This window comes from Temnothorax curvispinosus, unplaced genomic scaffold (assembly GCF_003070985.1).
Source record: "Temnothorax curvispinosus isolate PA1 unplaced genomic scaffold, ASM307098v1 QBEX01011568.1, whole genome shotgun sequence".
NCBI lineage: Eukaryota > Metazoa > Arthropoda > Insecta > Hymenoptera > Formicidae > Temnothorax > Temnothorax curvispinosus.
Genome location: NW_020221348.1, coordinates 43,740 through 63,679, shown reverse-complemented (window position 1 = coordinate 63,679; position 19,940 = coordinate 43,740). Strand labels below are relative to the sequence as shown.

General features: G+C 40.7%; 1 protein-coding gene across 3 annotated transcripts in view; it reads left to right on the top strand.

The window, feature by feature from the left end:
* Nucleotides 1–19,940, top strand: part of LOC112461667 (telomerase-binding protein EST1A) — an 86,379-nt gene that overhangs the window by 59,000 nt on the left and 7,439 nt on the right. For all 3 annotated transcript variants that reach the window (XM_025026998.1, XM_025026997.1, XM_025026999.1), the window contains one exon: nucleotides 15,499–15,661. In XM_025026998.1, the coding sequence (XP_024882766.1) occupies nucleotides 15,499–15,661 (163 nt within the window). The remainder of the gene's footprint in view (nucleotides 1–15,498; nucleotides 15,662–19,940) is intronic.

Sequence of the window (19,940 nt, the reverse complement as noted above, 5' to 3'; positions counted from 1 at the left end):
ACTTACGCGAGGCCGGAATCAAAGCGGTAGAGGGAAGGAATTATAAATCGTTGCGATATTCACGGTCGATAGTTATTTCTTCAAGATATCTTGCATCGCTTATATTCTTTGAATTTTTTCCGCAATTTAAATGTAATTTATCCATTAATTTTTGAATTGAGTAAGTGGAGTAACGGTCATTAACGGAACGTAACGGTTACGTAACGGGTTGATTCCGAATCAAGTAGCGTTGCGACATTTAGTTTAATTAAACATAGTTATAATTAATTTCACATTTTTTTTAATATACTCGTGTGAATCTCGCAGCATAAATGTAGCGTTTGTACGTCGGTGATTCGTTAAAACCCTCTGCTATTTCAGATTTATTCGTTTTACCTTTTTCACGCAATTCTTTCCTCGCAACGTGACAAAGTATACGTTACGTGATTAAAATCCAGAGTACCGTGCAGAGTGTCGCGCGATGATTGTATCCTGATAATTAGTGCGCTCGTGATTGTAATTAACCGCTCTTTCACGAGTGAGTGCTATGTGAATATCGTGAAGGAGCAATAACGGGACAACTACGAAGCAATTACGAAAATAATCTATTTTCAATCAACGTTTAGGTAAGTAGAATTTTTATTCCTAATCAAAATGCTCAATTTTTTTAAAACAAAATCAGGTACAGGTTGTAGACTTTATATGCAAATGAGAGATTTGATAGTAATTTATTCATGGATTAAATTAACGTTTGGTAGTGCATTTTAGAGAAAAAATAATTACAGTATGGCAGTATTTTGTTATTGCTTATGATTCTAAAAGTTTGTTATCAAAGTTCGATAATTAAAGAGACGATAAGTAATTACACAGTTTATTAAATTATGAAAATCAATAAACTGATAAACTGATAGGCGTTTAAACACAGCTACGGATCTAAATACACGTAATATCATCGATCAACTTTAATCACTTATGGCTCGAAGCTATTACGATATTTTAATATCAGGAGTTATGACTTTAATTAATCTCCAAAATTGGCCATTAAAGAATTGCACAATGATTGTGAGAGATTTTATTAATATTTTAATGTTTGATATTTGCAATGAAAATGAAGATTGAAAGATTTAATTTTTTACGATATTATTATTACTTTAAATATGTGTCATAATTACACACGTACTTTTGTGATTGGTATAATTCCTCGCCGATAAGTTGCTATGAGACTCTTTACTTCTTTTTTTCGTCGACATTACCGTATAGTTAAACAATTATGATATTATCTGAAACTCGTGGGTCAATTTTAACGCCTGAACGAACCTGCCTTGGAATCTAGAACAATCCTGTTGCACGCGTAACACCTCGGAACCAGTTTTTCCGCGGACAACGGTGAATCTGGATTATGCCACTCGAGTCGAGTGAATTGCGTTTTGCACATCCCGCAAGCTTTGAATTACTATAACGCAAATTAGTTGGAGTGGAAAAATTACGCTTAATTGGCCGGCGAAATTCCGCGCGTGTCGCCGTGAACCGCGAACCGGTGTTAAACCTTAAAAACCAGGCCGGATTACGTTGGTTCTCGTCTAGAGGCGGGGATGAGTTTTTAATTTTACCGTATTTCGGGGATCTGGTAATTCGGTCGCGCGCGTTATTTCGAGGTAGACCAGGTACCGTTTCCCATGTCCATTATCTCGATGGGCGAAACTCGCAAACCATCGTGAAACGCAAACTGCTATTTTTGGCGGAGATTAATTAATTAGTTAATTAATTAACGTACAGTTGCTCTTGTTGTGTTGATTTTATAATTCCTGTAATACCGGAATCGCGAACCATATGACGATAATTGAATTGGTTATACGAGAAATTACGTAACTCGTTTCTCGAACAGAAAATTGGAGGAAATTATATAATATCATTTACATGGATAAATCATATAAATCGTATATGTTGTTTATATAAAAAATTCTCTTGCTCGAATTTGAGAGATATAAAATTGGAAATGGCAGTGCTGCATATAAATCTTTCTTTAATTTTTTATACATGATTCTCTCTCTGATTTTTCATATTCACTCTAATTGCGTAGTGATACTATATAAATAACGAATGTTTGCCGTTATCGATTTCATCGTGATGAAATCTATATTTTTAGTCGGCCTATCATTTTATCCTCGCGTGTACCGAACGAGAGCGCAACTCGACGCATATTTTGCAAATAGCCACGTTACGCTGGACGACTTTTTGCGGGGATTTTTTTTGCCTGCCGGCCGAACAATCAAATTCGCATTTTGTTCGCTGCTCGTCACGTGCTATTGCATCCCGGCGAAGAAGTTGTAAACCCCGTTGGTCACGTCGATTAAAACGATATTTCTCTTTCGTTGCTGTGTATGTGCGCGCGCGCATGTGTATGCTATGTGTACACGGAACGAAAAAAACGGAGCAATTTACGAAACGTATGGAAATCTTTTTGAAAAGGCGGAATTGGCCCACAGCCTAATCGCTATACAATGATAATAGCATTATCAGAGACGCGCATGAACGCATTGCGTCAGGAAACCGGAATGTATACATCGCGAACTGTAACCAATTAATCCTTCATCTGCATCGCCCGTGGTCTTCGAGGATATTTCCTTTTTGCGCACGGCGGCGGCCCGTCATGCTTGGTCGATGAACCATGAATGCACGGATCCAGGATAACATCGTAATGCGTCTTAACTACGGGTTCTTTTGGTACGGAGTATGTTTAATAACCCTTTGCGATTCTGCCGAATTTTTATTCGCCCAGAAAAAGATACGCATTTTTTCACATGTCGTTTTTTAATAATCGCTTGGTGATTTTTGGGAAATATCTATCTGGATTGAATGATTGTTCAAACATGATGGGGTAATATGTTATATATTTCTTCTCTTAATCTTTCTGAAAGTTTGCTAAATTCTTTCTACAATTTACTCTAAATATAAGTTTCCTCCTTTAACAATGCAAGATGTAACTAAAATTGAGCTTGTTCGGTGTAGGTGAAGAGACAGAAGGGAATATATTAACGTAGATTTTACATGCTGTTTGAGAAATGAATTGGACTAGATCTGTATGCGTAACAAGCGTTTGCTCCGCCTGTGTCTCGCTGTTGAAATATCGAACGGGTTCGCTTCTCGTTGCGGTCGGACGACGAAGATGACCGGACGTGATCTACGGGAAAAAGAAGATAAAGAAGCGCGCGGCGCGATCGCAAGGGCCGGGCTAACGGTAACGCACCGTGATACGAAGGATGCTGCAAGAAGCGATTCATTTCCTCGAGACATTTTTTGGCTGCATACATTGGCTTTACGCATACTGAATCCGTACTCGAGGCTCCGCCTTAATTTCTAGCGCGAGATTGATGTAATACTGGAGCGGCTTGTTTCAGAACCGGACTCAATTTCCTTCTAAACGACTTTTAGAAATTAAGAGGAAGATGTACCGCGTAGGCAATACTGATCATAATGTTCAAGTTAATCGAAATTTAAAAAAGAAAAAAGGAAAACGTGGGGAGGAGGAAGGGAAAAGAAATATTAAATAGACTAAATCTAACCTGATAACACAGTTTCTTTTACTGGAATTTATTTTATATCGAAACGTGGCTGTTGCACATGCGCTGATGCGTTTCTGAGTCGAAATTGATGAAATAATCGCTACGCGTCTTAAAGTACTACTTATTTATTACGATCCCTTATTATACATGCATCAATATCTCGCGAATCTTTCATCCCGGGCGTAACTCGTACTTGCGAGTACACGAGGCTCTCGGGTATATCTAAACTGGCTCCGCGAGAGAGAGCGAGGAGATAGAAAATGGCTCCAACGACCTCTTAACACACCATTCGCTCCTCTGCGCGAGGCTTCTATTTAAAGGTTTATTATGCCAATTAAATCCGCTTCATATACGGAGAGGAGTTCAAGCGCTCGCCGCGGATGCGAAGGTTATCCTGGAATCTCCATCCTGCCGTTTCTTCTGCGCGCACTCCCTCGTCGCCGCCCCTTTCCTCTCCCCGTATTTCTGTTATTAGATATCGCGTACATTTACAAAGTTATGCCAATGGCGTTTTCTAAGCATGCATATACCCGCAACCGGCCCCCGAGGCCTGATTACACAGTCCTACTGAACGATATGAAGACATTTCGCTCTCTTAATATCTTGGCTGTTATTTTATTATTATTACATTCTCAAATTTAGAACACGGTATCAGGAATGTCTTTTAATCTGTTTTATTTATAATTATATCATAATTAACTTAACGAGTGTAATTAAGTTGTTATCAGTAGAAGAAATGCGAGAGTATAAAACACGAGAAGCAACAGAATGTATTCGGAACATGTCCAAGAAAATCTAGAAACGCGAAAATTATTGGAATTGGTGAGGATTAATCTATCATTGCAAAAAACGCAATAGGGGTATTCAAATAAGTTAGAGTTTAACGGTTTGACAGGTTATGTCGGGTTAAAGTCGAGTAAAAAGTTAATTTTTACACTTTTAACCCAAAGATTAATGTGATAGGTTAATGAGTCACTTATGTATTTTGCATAACCTTAAAGAGTTACGCGCCCAAAGTTAATTAATTAACTTTTTACTCGACTTTAACCCGACATAACCTGTCAAACCGTTAAACTTTAACTTATTTGAATACCCCTAATGAAAAACGCTCTGCAATATAGCAGCCGGAGATTACTTTGAAAGAAGAAATTGTATTTGATGTGATTATTCGATTAAATGTGACCGTTTGATTAAATTAAATCATCGGTTACGATTCTGAGTTACAAGATTAAATTAGAAAAATACGTAAAATGAAATATTATAAAACCGCGATTGAAGAACCTGATACATTTTTTTTCCGAGCATTTTGCGTATTTCTTTTTATTGAAACTGCGAGATTCTTCGTTACAACTCTATTTCTGCGCATATTGCGCTTATCCTGAGTTTGCTCCTGGTGATGAATGTATAGGGAGGATGGCTGAAAAATTTCGACTCGCGTGCCTTGAAAAAAATCGTGAGGCGATCTCTCACGCTCATGACGTTAATTCTCCAGATGGGAGAGAGGTAAGCAGTTCTTCTCAGTTTCGTTTCAGTTTCGTTTTCTTTTATTCGCTCTGCAATGTTTGCGCAGTTTCTGCATGCTTCATCGAGGAAACGTGCATTAGCATGTACCTAAATGTACCCTAATTTACGTGCCATAATTAAGACCACTATCGTCCTTAAAAATCGGTATGCAAAATTTTCATTTATTTCCCCTCTCCTTCCCTGTTCTCGAAGCATCATGTTTTTTCTGCGCTCTTGCGTGCGCGCGCAAATCTTGTGTACAAATTAATAGCCCGATGTTCTACGGGCTACGAACGAACGAAAATTGCGACCGACGATAATTTCTCCGAACTACTTCCATTTACTCGTAAACTGCTCAAATTATGCGGCCGCATAAAATTTTGCTCTCCGCGAAACTGCATTTAATTTCCACGGTATTTTTAAGCATTTCTGAACGTGTCTTTTATCATCATTAACGTGTCAATAATACGGCTAACGCGAGCGTGTATAGAATTATAATGTATGCATTTGTGTGATTTTATAAATATACGTTTTTTTGTTCAAATAGTTTCAAATTCAAATAGTTATTGAATCACAAAAGCAAAATCTAGCAAAGATTCGTTAAACAAAAACTTCAACGATTTCATTTCTTTATTTCCTTCTTTTACAGTTTAGAAAATTCGTCTTTTGATTTATCCCCATTTGCCTTTTAAAACTTGCAATTATTGTAGAAAGGTACGTGGTCCAACCAAGGTTAACGTGTCTTTGTCGTTGTTAATTACGTAGATAATAGTTACAATACAAGATACCGTCCTGTTTTTAATTTTTGGTTGTCCGACAATTACACTTATTCGCGATGTCTTATCTAACCTTTATTCCTTCTTTATGTGAAACCTCAGATACAGAGAAGTCGGTTCCTATATATTACACCGGAGGATCTCTGCGAGAGATTATTCTGCGGGAAATGGTAAGGACGCGTGTTCGAAATTAATCATTATTATTCCGTAGTATATGAGTAGTCTCCGTACTCCCGGGACGCTTCTATATGAAGATAGGTGCTACGAATGGTCCTTGAGATTAATAGGCTGATTCGCAAAGATATGACGTAATTTGAGATGCCTGAGGGTCATGAGGAATAAAAAAGTTTATTTGCATATATTTTTTTACGATTCTGGACATATATATGTTATTTTATATAGAAAGAAGAACATGTGTTCTGTGCTCGTTATCGCGGATAGTTTACGCAAGATGCTTTGAAATAAACTGTATACGAATGGCCGCGAGACAACGACGGCGTATTTCGCTAAGGAGATAATATTTTATTCGTTACGAGGTTCTCGTAGCTAACGCGAGCTCAGATATCCGTTCGCGACAAACAGTCAATAAAAAGCGTGATTAAACCGAAAAGCAATTACGTTTTATGGGCGTACGTCTGCTACCGATGGCGAGAGTTAGGAGAAGAATGAGGAGATGGAGGACGACAGGCACAAAGACGATGGAAGAGAGAAGGCGGTCAAGTAAGAGTGAAGTGAACTCTAGTAACTAATTACTTTAAAGCAATTATCTTCTGTTGGCGCCGCGCCAAACGGTCTCTGTAGCGGTTACTATGGCGGCGTGGCATGACTTCGTTCAAGCATCTTTAGGGATTTACGTGATCGCAATCGCGTTCTAACACAGTTTTTATCAAATTCATTATAGAATTGAGACGAAATCTGTCGAGGAAAAAATCTCTTTGTTTTTGTTGGATTGATATCTCACTTAAATCGATGAGAGTTTGCCTTCGCAATACCTATAGATAATCAGAATAATTTAATTTTTTATTACTTCTTTCTTTAAATTTTCAGATAATTATTAAGGTTGAGAGCTTCAAACCTCGCAGATTCGAGAGCAAAGAGTTCAAATTAAGATCGAGTTGAGAATTTTGCATAAATTTATAATTGGCACTGTATTTCAATTATCAATACCGATTTCCTCTCTCGTTCTTCGTCTTGAATTGATTCTTTCGCTAATAATGCAACATCGATGTGAAAGTAAGGGTCTTTGATCGACACACCATTTTCTTTTGCCGACAGCTTGTCTTATAACAAGCCAAATTAGCATTTCATCAACGTGAGCTGCAACGAAACTTCATATCGCTATCCAATTAATTAGCCAGGTTGACGGCGACGGGCAACAATTTGGCGTATTAGTGTCGACGATGGTAAGCCAGGTTAACGGCCCGGACGTTTTGACGTCCACCATTGTTGTCCGGTGTACCCTATGTTGTTAGTAGCCGTAGGGCATCAGGGGCTGTATTGTGGTTGGGACGGTGGCGGTGGACGTTTCGTTCGTCGTTCTCGGCGGGGTATACCAATCGATATCTCTCGCGTATTCTCCGCATAATGGATAATTTATCGCGCATTCGGCGGCGATTCCGCGGCCGGGAATCGTTTAGGTTTAGACGGCCCGGGCAACGCGCGCAACGGTCGGAATACAAATGACGGCGCGATTGCCATGTAAAATGCATATGGGAGACGTGGTTTTCGGCCGAAACGTTATTGCCGCGGTGGTTAAATGAGATCGTTAATAAACGATACGTTTTATTGTGATTTACGGCGTTTGCTCTCGTTGCTTTCTCCGTCCGAGGACTAACGACGCGCGCGTATATTATTTCATTTGTGTGCATGTAACGGCATACTCGTATGAATAAATTACACCTATCAGAGAAATAAATCCCACCGGACGTACGGCAACGAGACAGACACCTGTCGTGACGAGCCCCCGCTCGTTCCTCTTTCGCGGGATCCGTTTCCCGCTGAGTGAACTTATATGTTTCACCGTGTGCGCGGCTCGACGGGGTGCACGTCCCGAATTTCATCTCGCAGAGCCGACGTAAAACGTTTCGGACGTCCGCGAAATCTCGTGTGTTGCCTTTTTAATATTAGCCCCGCAGGACCGCGCTGATGCTCCTCAGCGTCGTGAGCCACGACTATTTTATTTTTGGTTATTAATAATATGGTGAAGTTCATTTTAAGCCTCTTGCGCCGTGAGAATTTAGCAACACACAATGCTTAATACATCAGTATACTAATGTGTAAATTGTTTAATAGCTTCACAACAATTCCATACAATTTTACGGAAATGTCTCATGCATGTATAATATATCACGTATATAAATTGAATGTAATGCTTTAGTCGATACGTTACTGAGTTTGAAAATTACAATATACCTAATCTAACTATTAATGTCGTGTTGACTTTTTAATTAAATTGCCAGTTATCGTTAAAGAATTTTTATACTGTCATTTATCCACTGGCGAAGAAAATTTTCCTCATTGTCTAACTATTAATGTTTTTTTTTAACTATTGAGAAATTATAATGAATTTTACTCAATGATGAAACTCAGCAAGATGAGTACGAAAATTTGAGTTATAAAATAACTCGTAAATACTGTAGTTTGTATATATATAATGCTTGTTTCAGAGATGCGGATCATTTTTCATACTGTTCACCCTTTTCTCTCTATGAAGCCTTTCCTCCCTATTTTTCACATTTGTTGCATAAAGATACCTTGGCGAGGATATAGCCGAGTGTGTCGGGCTACATATTCAAACATTTATGGTCGAGATATTACGAGAGTTGACGGTCTCGCGGGAACTACCATGCGGTCGGACTTCACCCTCGCCGCATCACCCGCAGACTCGAGATAACATTTTCTCTACCGTCGTCCCTTCCCTCGGTTCGCTCTAAGGGGTCTGTCGCCGACGAGGACATTGTATGCCCGTTGTCCCTCGATGCACAGTAATAGCTGTTCTCCGTTCCCGCGAGAGAACGGATCTTTAATTTCCGCGATATTAGGGAAGAACACTTCGTTTCCCTGGAGTGTCGTAGCCGCTATGTCGAAAGTGCGCCCCTACGCTAATCTACTGTGAAATGATTTATGCCACGAACGTTCGCCAAATGGTTCGTCAAAGGTCAGTCTCGTAAATGGTTCGGCTAATAAATCACCGATATTTGCATTCGTTTCGATATTTAAGAGTTATTTATCGAACTTTCGTTACACTTTATCACACACATACAAAGCGAGTTTACATTCAAATCCTACGTTGGCGGTTACATTACATGCAATTGGATTGATCTTTATTTTCTGAGAGGATAAGGGCAACTCGGAGAAAATCAGTCTTCCAGTTCCGATCGATAAACAGTGGTCTTAAAAATATCAGAGACCACAGATAAAAATACAACATGAAATTCTGAGGTACTTCCACTTCACATGGCACAAGTCTGCTGGTTTTGACATTTTCTTCTTTCTCTCTCTCTTCCTTTCTCGCTTTCTTTTTTTTCAGGCTTTCCGCCTCGTCGATAGCTTTCGAGCCGCTTGGCTCGACATCTATGCACGACATCGTCTCCACTCGTATAACATAGGCGACAATTTACTTTACCATCTCGTCGCGCCGGAGGCGAGGAGTTTCCTTCCGATTCGCCGGGTTTGAGTCTCACGGAAGGTTGACATTTCTCGCCTCGGCTCATTCCCGGCATTCTGTATCGAGTGCATCGACGCCGCCGATGCCATGCATTTCGCAGGATTTTTCATGCTCCTCCCGTTTTCAATTTACCTTGCGTTCCCCGTCGACGGCGGCAGAAATATCTCAGGAATGCGCCCGACGACGCGCCTTTGAAAATCGAAAAGCGAGTACCACTTCTCGTCGTTTCTATTAGTTCAGTCATCGGCAGTGTAAACAGACTATCTTTTGCTTCTTCTTTTTGACTGTACTTCGACCGATCGGTCTTTCTCTCTCTTTCTCTCTCTCTCTCCACTTCTCTTTCTTCAAAGACGAAGCTAGGAGACGAGCAAGAAGGAAAAAGATTCGTGTAGCTCGTGACAATGTCAATGTTTGCGTCGTTGCAACGAGCAACGTTGTAGTTAAAGTACTCTCGGTGTAGTTAAAGCTGAGAGTCTGCTAGTTGCAAAGAAAGCACATCAGATATACGTTGAAGATCTGCTCAGATATATTACTTCAATAAACTTTTATTACCACCCTTGATCCGAAACGAAACTATTTATCCTTCAGGTAATCTTTGATACTTTCTTTTATAATAATTATAATCATATAGAATTATTCTATCCTGCTTTTATTGGCTGCTTTATCACGATGGAATTAGCGTGAGTCGGATTACACACAAACGAAAGAAGTGACGCAAAAATAATTTTAGTTGACAGAATTTTTTTTCTATAGGATATCGAATAAACCAAAAAATGTTCCATGAAAAACCTCAGGTGCTGTATTTGAAGAATTTAGAGCAACATTGGAGTAACATACATAATTTGTAAGATCCACTTTAGATATATAATTTTATATAAATGGAGCACTTATAAGCTTGAACTTAATCTTTAAATATAGTTGTATCTAAAGTGGATCTTGCAAATCATGGCTTTAACCATTCTTCCTTTTTGCACCTTTATTTATAAACTGACAATAAATTTAATGAACTTATCATATTCGGTAGGTGGCAAATTGCAGCGGTTACATTAATTCGCGAAAATCCCTCTTCTGCGATTTATTTGAGGCGCGGCCATTTGTTCCCGGTAACAGGTCCGGAGAACCCAATAAAGGCTGAGAAGATAACCGGCCGCTGTCGCGAGGCGATTCTTACACGTGGAAGTGGTTTATGGTGGCACGAAGGGGTAAAGCAATCCGATTTGGGCGCGCCATTACGAACGCATGGCGGGGTCGCGGACCGCCGCCGTTGGTTACATTTATAAATGCGATTCCCCGTAATATATCGCCCATGTAACCCGCCTCACGCTAATTCCATCGGAATAAAACGGCCAGTAAAATCGAGGATAGAATTATAAGCATCTCTCTCTCTCCTCTCTCCTCTCTCCTCTCCTCTTCTTGCCGCGTGACCGGTAGCGCAACCTTTATTTTCCACATCGGCTTGAATCCATTTTAATTTTTCTACTTTTCATCCATTTCTCCTTTTGATTCTCCAGTTTTTGCCCGTCCTAATGACGGTCTGGCGAGCGTACTTGCGAGGGATTTTCGCAGATTCTCTCGAGATATTCCGGAAAACTTGACCGTCGACTTATCTATTTCACGGCGAATTACCGATGGTATGCGCATAATGAGTTTCCCATGCAAATGAGATCCCGTGTAGTGAATTAGCGTTTATTACGAAGTATACAGAAGAAGTGTAATTATCGGGATCGGGGAAAGGAAATTATCGGTCTCTCGGAGAGATGCGCGCGCGGGCGCGCGCTCCGAAACCCGAGCGAGATATTCATATACGCGCGTTATCGACGACGAATCCATAACTCGCGGATAGGAGGCCCGGGATGTGCTCTCGCGAAATCGTATACGCGAGCAGAATGGGCGGTTTAGATCGTATCGCGCGCGATTTACCGCGGCACTTTGGATTCCTCTTTCGCCCGGCGCGCGCTTGTTGACGCGCGTTGCTCTCGCGACTTCGGCCACGTGGTAACGTTCGTCGAGTCAATAAAATCGCTGTCTCCCTTATGGGGAAACGTCTTAACCCTCGGTGTAACGCGAGAATTATGCGGGGCAGTTGCACGCCGCGCCGCGCCGAGATCTCCGAGCGCGCGTCCGCGCCTGCACCTGCGTGCGTTCCTCTTTCTCTCTCTCTCGGCTGGTCGGACCGTGGATAATTGAAATGATAACGATTACGATGTAACAGATGTAACGATTATGCGAGCAGCAGATACACGCCGACCGTTTGCGGCCGGTAAGACCGGGTATTTACCTGATTTATGGGAACATATATACGCCCGATGGGCATACCATGCACATAGGGATTCGACTTAATTTATCAGGATTGACTTTCGTGGCTTATGGTAGATATCGATTTCTGATCTCTCGAAGAGGGTTTCTTCGCCCACATTCTCTGCCACTCTTATTATTATCATTATTATTATTATCGTTATCGTTATCGCCATTAAGAAATGGCCTTTTTCTTTGGCGCGTTTCTCATTCCACCATCTTTTCGATATGCACAAATTAAGTTTATTATAATTACCAAAAGTTACCAGGGTATTATTGCAATTGCCAATTAAGTATTCGTTATCTTTTAATGTGTATAATTTATTCATGTTAACTGATATTTTCATATATTCTTCATAAAGCATTCTCGTTTAGAATGTATAATGAATTCGATTCTATTTCTTCTCTTTCTCAAATACCGTATTCAACTTGTACATATATTTCAATTTGCTCGTATATACGCGATGTTATATATATCAGAACCGTGAACGTCGTTATCTATCGAGCGAACTTTTCTCGATCGACGATATATTATTCAGAAGCAACTTTGAAGAAACGTTGCATGTAGCTTCTACCCGAATCTGATATTCAACTATTTTCTCGTGCTCGTTTTATTTATTCAGTATTTGATCAGAAATAGGGGCCCCTTTATCGTAACCCATATAGAAGATTGTCTTACTTTCTCGCGAGGATTCTTTGAAACCGATTCGCGTTATGCGCAACAATCTGACATTGCATCATTTTAATGCAGTCTCGCATTGTATAGTCCCATAAAATTTTCATTAGAATTCAGATAGATCTGAATAAAAATATAACGATATAGTCTAAGAGTATCTTGAGAAAGAGCAGCGTTAAATTGCTCGATCGAAACCGTCGTGAGAGTTCGCCGGAGGTTCTGGGATGATCCGGACGACCGGACGAGCCGGACAATTTGAGAAGGAAACGAAAGTGTAATCGGCGACTCCGCCTTTCTTTTCCATTTACTAGAAAAAAGCGTTATTCCGCGTTCGAGCGCGTCGCGAGCACGCGCGCACGTTCGCAGCTCGCCGGACGCCGGACGAACCTGGCGAACTTGTCTCCCGACGGTTAACCAGGTACGTTTCCGCGAGTGTTGCGCATTTACAATGTTGTTACGGGGCGCGGGCCCGCTCGAGCGTGTGAAGGCCCGTGTCGGTGTGCGCTTAATATGCGCGCGGGCGTTAGGGGCCGCGCGACGCGTGATTCAACGAGGGTTCTCACGAGCAGGGGCCGGCCGGGCTCTGTCGGCCGAGGTGCGAGGCGCGAGGAACGAGCGGGCCCAACGGAGAAAAGAGGGGAAAAAAAGTGACGAGAACCGTGAGCATGGCTGGTGGAAGAGAATGAAAGAGGGAAAGGAAGGGGGAGGAGGAGGGGGAGGGGGGACGGCGAGTGGTGCTATACGTTTGCGGGAATGCGCAACGGTACACGCCACATCGTTTAGGAATTCACGAATACTTTAAACGGGAGTAAATTCCTCGACTTTTTATGTCGCTGTCGCACGCACGGCGCGCCGTATAAATGAAGCAGACCGAGCTGCGAGCGAGAGGAAAGCGTTTGAATTCTAAAAGAACGCATACGAGCATCATGGGCGGATGTTCCCCCGTTCATTTCGCGATGATGCAACGAGACGAGTGTATAGTGCTCGTAAATTACGGTCTTAAATAAAATGAAAAATCTTGAACGCCGTTTCCATCGTGATAAATTTCCGCGCGACGATTTTGCATTCGTTGACTCGTTTTCGTTTCGATATCTATATATTTCTGGAACGTCAGGCCCCCCTCCGGCTTATATGCATATATGTATATATATATATATATATATATGTATATATATTCGAAATGAATTCTTGGAAGGATATACACCTGTATCATATCGAGAACGTTTATCCTATAATAACTTAATTTGGGCCCGAATTCACACCCACGTCACGAGCTTTGCCAAAAAAGGGCGAATAGCTGATCCGCCGGCTATATATTAACCCCTTTGCGGAACGGGAACCGCGAGCTATCATGTCAGCAGGACGAGAATAGAGATCGAAATCTCGTCGGACACGTGTATGACATTTGCACACCGGCGTGGTGTGGCTTGACATGGCTTTGCTTGGCGAACGTCGCGTGTGCACGATTCTCCCTAGTTTTGCATTCCGTCCACGTACCCCCGCAAGCAATTAGGTACGTCTTCGGATTCCTCGCATGCTTTTCGCCGACTCGTGCGACGTGCCATCGCACGGACATTAGTGCAAAACCATATCCTAGAGACTCTCGAAATTGAATAATTCTCGATGTACCGTTGCGGAGGATCGAGGATGTATATTCGCGCCGACTATTGCAGGATCGTTTTAAGTGGCCTCTTAGCTTTTGAAAGATTTAAAGAAATGTTCGGTATTTCGGGCAAGAAAAAAGAGAAAGAGAACGAGAAGGTGTGTGAGTCATTTACCTTGCCTGAAAATTATTTATTGGAAGCAACATTTTGTCTTTATGAATTTTATTCTAGAATTTACATAGGAATCTGTTAATTTAGTAGAAACAAAATTGAGAAGACTTAATTTAAGATCCAGAATTAAATTAAAGGATAAATGATTCGATGGACTAGTGTCTTCAGAATGTTTTTATCTCTTTTCATATTTTAGATTGTGTATTATTGCGTTCTCAGTGCTTATTTAGTCAGCAAATTGCTTTTAAATAGTGATTACATAAAGAGTGTCGAAAAATAGAAAGTGAGAGAAGATTTACGGCTCTAATGTATTCAATAGCTACTTTTGCATATATTATTCCAGTCGAAAATTGTAGACAGCGGTAAACTCCTTAAATCGTCACATAAGGATATGTTAATGAGCTGAGATAACAGATGTACTGAATACTTTGCTGAATTTTAATGAAGCCGCTCGCAAATGTCTTAAAATATATAATCTTAAATATCTTAAGCTACCGCCTTATTATCGAAGGCAATTTTCATGAGTTTTTTTTGAATAAATGAGCTCGCGGTCAATGATATGTATCGATCATCGTTGAAACAATTTTAGATAGAGGCCTCATTATAGTCCGTAGCTTCTGTTACGACAATGGTTACTTGGCATTCACGTTATACTGCCGAGTCGATATTGTTCGGTGCGCGCCACTGCCTCTCTCGCGAAGCACCATCCGCATACGTGGGATTCAATTGGAAGATAATGCGTCTTCCGTTGCATCTTGCGCTGCACGCACACGCGCCTCTCTCTCTCTCTCTTTCTCTCTCTTTTTGTTTCTCTCTCGGTGGAAGATGCATGTAATGCGCATGAAGATGCGGCACGTTTCTCCCCGACGAGGAGGAGAATCACGAAGATGGATGCAGATTGAGACGATTACTCAACTATAAAATTTGCTTGGCTATTGATTTTAAAAAGATTTGCTTTTTATTACGTACAATAACAGAAAATTGAGATGAAATCCGCGATTGAAAGTGAAATTTAAATATCGTCGCTATACCAATGTCGTCCCCTTTAATTATAATTGAAATATGATTAATTATTTTAGGTATATGTTTTTGTAATATTATTATTTTAGTTTGCGTTTTGTCGTTAAAGTGGATATTTTTCTTTCCATGTATTAGACTGTCTTAAAATAGAATATCTTATTTGAGTCTTATATTAAAATTTTATACTCTATTTATATATCTTTATATCACTAAATATATGCGTATATACATTTCGTATGTTTAGGCAATCTTACAAAAGTCCTCGGTGTCGGTAGAAATTGAGGTGAGACCGAGACAGCTGGTGCCAGATACTAACTGCTTCATCGACTACCTGCAGCAACTGCAGACCATCGCAAGAGCCACTTCCGGCGCGCAGCCAATCTACACTCTCATGGTGCCACTCGTCGGTAAGTGAAAACAAAAGTTTAACATATTATTAACGCGGATGAAGGATTGGCGAGACGTTGCCGTTTGACACGTGCGCCGTTTGACCCCCGACCTCGTCCATCATTTTTTTGACCGAAGATCGTCGATTATCTCGAGGAAGATGGATGTGCTATAGAAACATGATTCGAATTAATACTCTTTTTTCTCTTTTTAAAAGAGCGTAAAATAATTACCAATAAATAACGAGAAAGAATTTCCATTCATGCATATATATCGGATGAACAAAAATAGAAGAGAATTTCAATTCGTCCAATATCGTAAATTTAACTCTATATCGCAGCACTGTTCTGTTTGTCTCGTAAAAATCGTTTATCTCTCGAAGATTGAAAACATTGCGAAATGATTATTCATTGGATGTAAAATCTATGGAAATTTTAATAGAATTCTTACTTCTATATATAAAAATTCTCAAGTATCTATATTTAAATATCAGATATTTTTAAATATCAGAAATATATCGTGCGCAATTAAATCGGTTGTTATAATACTTTGTTGGTTAATTAGCTATTGGCCCATCGAACGTATCTATGAAATATCGTTTAGATACGAACGTATCTAAAACCTATATAATGACCGAACGCACCTTCTCGCCAAGGGTTGTGTCTAGATAATGTCATCGAAGAGAAATGACGCGACCAGTCGGAGGTCGCACCTCGGGTCAAAGCAATCGCCGGTGCGCAAACACACTCGATTCGCCTGGTCTCTCCGAACGTTAAGCGAAGCCGCGAAACAACCGACGATCGTTGATTCGTCGATCCCTAGCGGAGAATAGTTCATTAGGTCATCGTCATTACGCGTCACTTGTCGCAGAACTTTTCCCTGCCCCCTCGTCCTCGTGAGAATGGATTGTCCCGTATACCCCCGGCCATCGCGAGACGCTTTGTCCGTTCGCAGGAGCCGTTTGCCGGATCGAACTCCGACCGATACGGCCATTAACGGCGCTTGCGTCAGCTCCCGGTTCTCTACCGACGGCCGAGGATGATGACACCGAGGAATGCGAGCCCGCCGTCGATTCCTCCGCTCCAATTAGCGTTGAGCAATTCCTTCTCTCGAGCGTCGTCGATCGGTCGGTCGGAGCGCGCATTGTCGGAGTGCGTTTCCTTTAACGGTCCTCCACATCGAGATACGACTCGTACGAAATCACGCGGTCCCGAGTCATCGTCGCGCACGAAGCAGTTAAATCCGTAGCACTCCGCGGCATACCGATTTACAGCCATACGTTACGTTCCGCTATGGAGATATAACAGTACTCGCGCTTGCAACATATACAATAAATACGACTTATGTATATAAATTTCGATTTTCTTTTACAAGCTAGACTTCAGGAGCAAAACTTACATTTTCTGGATGGAATTATCTCGTTTTAGAATGTTAATCCGTGATTTGTTTAATTATTGGAATATTTAATGTTGAGAGATAATTTATTATAACTGATAATGGCCTTCAACCAAATTTTTGTCGAGGAAGAAGACGGGATCTATCCTCATAAAGAATGTATAATAACATGAAACTTCAATACAGGTTGTTCATGATACTCAATTTAAATAATCTTATGATATACTCGACTAACATAATAAATTACGTCATTAGAATCTGTTACTTATTATTCGGCGAACATTATTTGATTGGGATAGCGGTAACTGTACTATCGTACATCATAAAGAATAACAAACAGTTATAGGAGAGATATAATTCTAAATTAATTAGCAGAAATATTCCGTTAAGTTCAGCTTCGACTAATTTGATTAAAATTCAGCTCAAAATTCAGTTTAGATATTATATTTCTTAAAATATAATTATATTTAATTATACCTCTTAAAGATAATGATCCCTCTCTTATAAATATTTCTCTCTCTTACAAGAATTAGATTTAATTGGAGTTGTTGAACAGAAGGCTATCACTGCAGCAATGGAATCATCAAATCACACGTCACACTCCGATCGCGCGTGTTTTTACAACACGACAATGCGTATAATACAGGACGCTCGTTTCTGTCAATCGGTCGACGATGATGACAACAACGATGACGCATAGGACGACGGAACGACGCGACCGGTTCTTTCTTTTTTAATAGTCGCAGTTTATAGACACTCGCTACTCAGCGAAACGCAATCAGCGATAAATTTACAATCTTCCACGGTGCGGCTGACATTTTCACGGTGCTTCATAGTAAATGCGTCTGGAGTTACGGCTACGACGACAAGACGGACATTCGGAGCATTTATTGCCTCGAGCGCGTATATCTTAACTACTCGAGTCTCTAATTCAAGTTGTGATGTATTTACTTTGTGATTACTTATCTTAAAGCGCATATTTGTATTGCATTCGATTTTCAGATGTATGTACCTATGGACAAACCTTTTCTAGCGAAGTTGCAATAATTTAGTTTACTAAATTAAACAAGACGTCATGTGTTAGAGCAGTAATGTGAAAAATGACCTTTTAATATCGAATTGACACGAAGATCCTCTTATATATATAAGATCGTGAAAGTTGTACGCGACACACAGTTGCTTTAGCGTTCAATAGAAGACAAAGCTGGTGTCAAGGTTCAAGGACGCTGAAAATCGAAAGGCTCATCAATCATCATCTCTATTGCCAATTAATGCTGATCTAATCGTTGATTCAGCAAAATCGACTCACGGTGCCAATCTGGACACGGTATTTGATATTTTGCGGAAGCTTACGTCACTGTCCGCATCCTATTTTGTCCGTCGATTCTCCGTCGATCCTCCAGCTTTGAATGCCAAAACGTTTGTTAGGCGAGGTCGCGGCCGTTGCGATAGGGCAAGGACAAACGTTTCGCCTCGAGGATTTCGATGAGCATTATCGCGATCATCGATTAGTCACGGCTTATTATATTTGTTAGGCTTTTTCGACTACGTCACTTTACTCACGAAAAATCTCGTTTGGAAATAAAAAATTATAAGGAAGTGGAGCAGCCGGGTAAAACACTAACAACCTAAACGAACTTGAATCTAGGAAATTGAGATGTGAATATCTAAGAAATAGATCGCTGAAATAAAGTAAGTAATGTTACAAAAATGGATTGCAAAGTTCAAAAAACTGAGATTGGTGTTTAAAATTATATCCGCCGTTAGAGCAGTTATTTTAATTTATTTTAGTCGAACGTCTAATCGCGCATAATTTAAAGATTGATTACTGCATATGTCGATATTTCAGCAACGGAATATTTATCGCGCGGTGATAAATGATGTCTGCAAGCCCGTGATAAATAATGCCGTTTCCCCTATTCTCTCACTCCGCGCAGATATTATTCTTTCTATTTCCGTCCCCCTGTCTCGCAAACTTCATCCACTACCGACTGCCCTTGCCCAGTTCATTCAGGGGTCGGGTCTGGAAGGAGGATAAGGCTGGCAGCCAGTTAATTTATCGAGTCGGGGAAAGTTTGGTGAATCTCCTATTTGCATTTTCCGTAGATTGCTTTTCTGTGCGCGCTCGCGCGGCAATCTGTGGCGAATAAAGTCGATAAAGCTTCTCTCACAGCATTCATGATAATCTCTTTCTCCCCGTCCTCCTCACTGAAATAATTCAATGAATCTGTTTGTACGGAGAAAATAAAAAAAATTGGAAGATGACAAGCTGCGAAATAAAACGAAATCGAACTCTGAATTTATCATATTATCTTTTCAATAGAGATTATAAAAAATTTTTTGATTTTGTCTCGTTTTAAAGATTCTGTTGCAAATTCTATCACTATAATTTCAATTGACCAAGTATCTAAAGACAACAAATTGGTAAAATATCAAAATATTACCAAGTTGAGAATTTCTTTTTGTTCGCGAACGTCAAATTAATAATGACAACAAAAATTTAAAGAAGAAAGTTTAATCAAATCGCGTCATCACTCTCTAGTAAAAAAAAAAAAATGTTTTCTGCTCAATCTTGTTACTCGTTCGCTCCGTGCGTTTCTCCCTTTCCTTTTTGTCGTTCGTGCGGGTCGTGGGGTCGAAAAACGAAAGTGCGCCTTCATGCAAAATCGGCCGGCGTGCTGCCCTTTGACCTCGCCGGCCAGTCGGCCGACCACGGGCCCGTCTGGCTCTCCGATGGCGAGCAACGGTGAGCGTTCACAGTTAGGTTCTCACGGCTCATACATGAATGCATGTATGCGGCTTGAAACGCTCGCGATGGGGCTCGATGGCAGCGGCGTACCGCGGGCTGCCTTCTGGCTACGATCGGTACGTGGGCGATATCGGTATGGCGGTCGCCGATCGTCG